This window comes from Arachis duranensis, chromosome 2 (genome assembly GCF_000817695.3).
Source record: "Arachis duranensis cultivar V14167 chromosome 2, aradu.V14167.gnm2.J7QH, whole genome shotgun sequence".
Classification (NCBI taxonomy): domain Eukaryota; kingdom Viridiplantae; phylum Streptophyta; class Magnoliopsida; order Fabales; family Fabaceae; genus Arachis; species Arachis duranensis.
In genome coordinates this window covers 32,218,876-32,224,045 of record NC_029773.3, presented here as the reverse complement: position 1 = coordinate 32,224,045, position 5,170 = coordinate 32,218,876, and the positions used below count along the sequence as shown (strand labels likewise).

General features: G+C 36.0%; 1 protein-coding gene across 1 annotated transcript in view; it reads left to right on the top strand.

Moving 5' to 3' along the window:
* Window positions 1–225: 225 nt before the first annotated feature.
* LOC127744734 (uncharacterized) overlaps window positions 226–5,170 on the top strand; it is an 81,390-nt gene continuing 76,445 nt past the window's right edge. The window contains exon 1 of the mRNA XM_052256941.1: window positions 226–372. Within this exon, the coding sequence (XP_052112901.1) occupies window positions 309–372 (64 nt within the window). The 5' untranslated portion in view covers window positions 226–308. The remainder of the gene's footprint in view (window positions 373–5,170) is intronic.

Here is a 5,170-nt window from a genome sequence, read left to right as displayed (position 1 = left end):
AGAAGTTATTTTGGCTTCTTTATCATTCTTATGCATTCTGGATTTTGATTTTATTCTGATTTTACAATTGTCATGGTGTTCTAATTATGGAGAGAATCACAAACTACATACTGTTCTGTTTCCTTGGTTAACAAAATATGCACTTAGTTTGATGTTGATGTTAAGGGTACGGTGTGGGGACTGGGAAGTTATGCAAAATAGGGGATGGGGCGGGGACCATGTTGGTTTTACTCTTTTCCTTATTCTCTTTGTGTTTGTCTCACCATGAACCTTTGTTTTCCTCACAAGTCATAACTGCCAGAGTCTCCATGGCAGAAAGGAGCAAGGAGCTTCTTCACTTGGAGCACAAGGCCACACCCCTCTCGTCCTTAGGTCTATTTTTTCACCCTTTTCTTTTTTTTATTTATTTTATATATATTTTGCTTTAGATATTGATGAGCGGATAATTTATACGCTTTTTGGCATTGTTTTTAGGTAGTTTTTAGTAGGTTCTAACTACTTTTTAGTATATTTTTATTAGTTTTTAGGCAAAATTCATATTTCTGGACTTTACTATGAGTTTGTGTGTTTTTCTGTGATTTCAGGTATTTTCTGGCTGAAATTGAGGGAGCTGAGCAAAATTCTGATTCTAGCTGAAAAAGGACTGCTGATGCTGTTGGATTCTGACCTCCCTGCACTCGGAATGGATTTTTTGGAGCTACAGGAGTCCAATTGGCGCCCTGTCAATTTGGTTGGAAAGTAGACATCCAGGGCTTTCCAGCAATATATAATAGTCCATACTTTGCTCGAACACAAAGGACGTAAACTGGCATTTAACGCTAGTTCCATGTTGCATTCTGGCGTTGAACGCCAGAAACAGGTTGCAAGTTGGAGTTAAACGCCAGAAACAGGTTACAACCTAATGTTTAACTCCAAAAACAGCCCAGGCACGTGAGAAGCTCAAGTCTCAGCCCCAGCACATACCAAGTGGGCCCCAGAAGTGGATTTCTGCACTATTTATCTTAGTTTACTCATTTTCTATAAACCTAGGTTACTAGTTTAGTATTTAAACAACTTTTAGAGACTTATTTTGTATCTCATGATATTTTAGAACTTAACCTTGTACTTTTTGATGGCATGAGTCTCTAAACTCCATTGTTGGGGGTGAGGAGCTCTGCAGCGTCTCGATGAATTAAGGCAATTATTTCTGGTTTCCCTTCAAACACGCTTGTTTCTATCTAAGATACTGATTCGTACTTAACCATGATGAATGTGATGTTCTGAGACACTCATCACCATTCTTAACCCATGAACATATGTCTGACAACCACCTCCGTTCTACATTAGATTGAATGAATATCTCTTAGATTCCTTAATCAGAATCTTCGTGGTATAAGCTAGAATCCATTGGCAGCATCCTTGAGAATCCAGAAGGTCTAAACCTTGTCTGTGGTATTCCGAGTAGGATTCAGGGATTAGATGACTGTGACGAGCTTCAAACTCGCGAGTGTTGGGCATAGTGACAGGCGCAAAAGAATCAATGGATCCTATTCCGACATGATCAAGAACCGACAGATGATTAGCCGTGCTGTGACAGAGCATTTGGACCATTTTCACTAAGAAGATGGGAAGTAGCCATTGACAATGGTGACACCCTACATACAGCTTGCCATGGAAGGAGCCTTGCATGTTTGAAAGTAAGAAAGCATTATGTTGCAGGGATTCAGATGACAAAGCATCTCCAAAACTCCAACATATTCTCCATTATTGCATAACAATTACTTATTTTATGACCTTTCACTTTTTACAATTGAAACTAAATAACCCTATTGGTATCCTGACTAAGAATAATAAGATAACCATAGCTTGATTCAAGCCAACAATCTCCGTGGGATTCGACCCTTACTCACGTAAGGTATTACTTGGACGACCCAGTGCACTTGCTGGTTAGTTGTGCGAAATTACACAGTGTGAGTGTAATTTTTGTGCACCAAGTTTTTGGCGCCGTTGCCGGGAATTGTTTGAGTTTGAACAATTGACGGTGAATCTTGTTGCTTAGATTAGGAAAAATTTGTCTTTTTGGTTTAGAGTCACTAGAATTGCATCTTTTATTATTCCTTTTTAAAAAAATTTTCTTCAAAAATATTATTTTTCTCTATTAATTGTTAGTTTTTTCATTGAGTCTAGTTGCATGTTTTAAGTTTGGTGTCCTTTGTGTTTTTGTCTTCAAAAAAATTAGTTTTTATCTGTTCAATCCTTGCATTTGTTAAATGTGTCTATTTTCTTGGGAATAGTTGCCCCTTTGAATTTTCCTTTTTAAAATCTTTTTAAAAATAATTTTTCTTTGATTAAATCTTGTGCCAAACTTTACATTTGGTGTTCTCTTCTTAATTTTTCTTTAATTTTCGAAAATTTTATTGTGGTTTTCTAAAAATTTTAAGTTTGGTGTTCTATCTTTTGTTCTTGTTATTCTTGTGAGTCTTCAAGGTGTTCTTGAGTCTTCTTTGTGCCTTGATCTTAAAATTTTTAAGTTTGGTGTGTCTTGGTGTTTTTCCTCCAAAATTTTCAAAAACAAGGAGCATTGGAATTAAAAATTTTAAGTCTTGTGTCTTTTGTGTGTTTTTCTCTTTCATAATAAAATTTAAAAATAAAAAAAATTATCCTTTCTAACTATTTTTAAGCAATTATTTCGAATTTTTTTTTATAAAAATTCAGATTTCAATTTCAAAATTTTTCAAAATCTTATCCTTTTTAGAATTTAAAAAAAATCACATCTTTTTCAAAAATATCCTAACCACTTTCTCTCTCCTCACTTTTTCGAAAATCTTCATAAAATATTTTTCAAATTTTTTTATTTTTATTTTTATTTTATTTTTTTATTATTTTTAGTTTTTATTTTATTTTATTTTATTATTTCGAAAATTATTTTTCTTATATAATAAAATAAATAAAATAAATCCACCTCATCTCCCTTTCTCCATCGTACACCTAAGTAGAAATGAACAGTCCAGAAGGACTCTGGGGTCATATGCTAATCCCACTACTACTTCATATTGGAGTAGTATCTGTATACCCTCCATCGAAGTTAGTAGTTTTGAGTTTAATCCTCAGCTCATTATCATGGTGCAGCAAAGTTGCCAGTATTCTGGTCTTCCATAGGAAGAACCTACAGAGTTTTTGGCACAATTTTTACAAATTACTGACACAGTACATGATAAGGAAGTAGATCAGGATGTCTACATACTGTTTCCATTTGCTGTAAAAGACCAAGCTAATAGGTGGTTAAATAACCAACCTAAGGCTAGCATAAGGACATGAAAACAGCTGTCAGAAAATTTCTAAATCAATATTTCCCTCCAAAACGGATGACACAGCTAAGGCTGAGCATCCAAGGCATTAAACAAGGAGATAATGAATCCCTTTATGATGCCTAGGAGAGATACATAGAGATGCTAAGAAAATTTTCCTCTGAAATGTTTTCAGAGTGGGTGCAGTTAGACATCTTCTATTATGGGCTTACAGAGAAAGCTCAAATTTCTCTAAACCACTCAGCTGGTGGATCTATCCACATGAGAAAGACAATTGAAGAATCTCAAGAGCTCATTGATACAGTTGCCAGAAATCAACATCTGTACCTAAGCAGTGAACCTTCCATGAAAGAAGAGGCTAAAATAGTAATTGCTGAACTCAGTCCTGCAGAACAAGTTACTGAATTCAATCAACAATTAGATTTTCTAACAAAATAGCTAGCTGAATTCAAGGAGATACTACAAGACACAAGAATGGCTAATATGAATATGGAAGTGCAGTTGAAGCAAACAGAACAGCAGTTATCAAAACAAATAACAAAAGAGTGCCAAGCAGTTCAATTAAGAAGTGAGAAAACATTAAATACCTCACTTCAAGGCAGCAGAAAGCCAAGAAATGAACAACTTGCTACCCAAAATCCCTCTGAGGATAGTAAGAGCCCAGAGAGGAATAATTCTGGCACTCAAACGCCATAAAAAGGTGGAGAGCTAGCGTTAAACGCACAACCCATGCTCAGTTCTGGCGTTCAGACACCACAAACAGGCAAGGAGTTGGCGTTAAATGCCCAATGGAAGCTCAGTTCTGGCGTTTAGACACCAGAAACAGGAAAGGAGTTGGCGTCCATCGCCAATCCAGCTTCCAACCCTGGCATTCAAATACCAGTGAGGGATCAGACACTTGCAAGTGCTGATAGCTGATGTATGGAAAACGATCCAACACAAAACTCACCGGCAAGTGTACCGGGTCGCATCAAGTAATAATAACTCACATGAGTGAGGTCGATCCCACAGGGATTGAAGGATTGAGCAATTTTAGTTTAGTGGTTGATTTAGTCAAGCTAATCAAGGTTTGGTTGAGTGGGTTGTATTTAACAGAAGCTAAATTGCTTGGAATGTAAAGGGAAAGGGGAGAATTGCAATAAATTAAAGGACAGGAAAGTAAAATAGACTGAATCTTAAAGGACAAGAAAGTAAATGACTGAAACTTAAAGTGCAAGAAATGTAAATTGCAGTAACTTAAATGGCAAGGAATGTAAATTGCTTGAATATAAAAGGGATTCGAGGACTGGGATTGCAGAATCTAAACGAAGAAAAATTGAATTGCCACAATTAATAAAGCAGAAATTGAATTGGGAGTAATGAGAACTCAAACAGAAATTGAAAGTAAAATGCAGCAGGGTTCACAGAAGAACCAAAAGGAAATTGGGATCTCAGGATTCAAGAGACTAGGTAGCAGAGCCTAGATCTCAATTGCCTTCCTAGATCCAAGTTCTCAAAGCAATTGACAAGAAATAGAAGAAGAAGCAGTAAAGGAAATGTAAATGGATTCAATTATGCAGAAAAGAAACTTAAGAGTTCTTGAGTGGAGATTGAGACAGAATTTCCTGAATTCTTAACACCCAAGAATCAAAACAAGAAAATTAAAAAGTGCCCAAGCAAGAATGAGGAAGAAGAGAGATCAATTCTCCTCCCCAATTCTCTGAAATCTCAGTGAAGACACCAAGAGAAGTTCCAAAGTGCAAAAATAAAATTCAAAGCTCAAAGAAAGTGCAAAATTCAAAAGTCAAGTGCAAGGTCCTCATTACATCAAACTAGCTCCTATTTATACACTTTCTATTCTTGGATTTTGGGATTTGGATGGGCTTTTGATTTGGTGAAGAAAT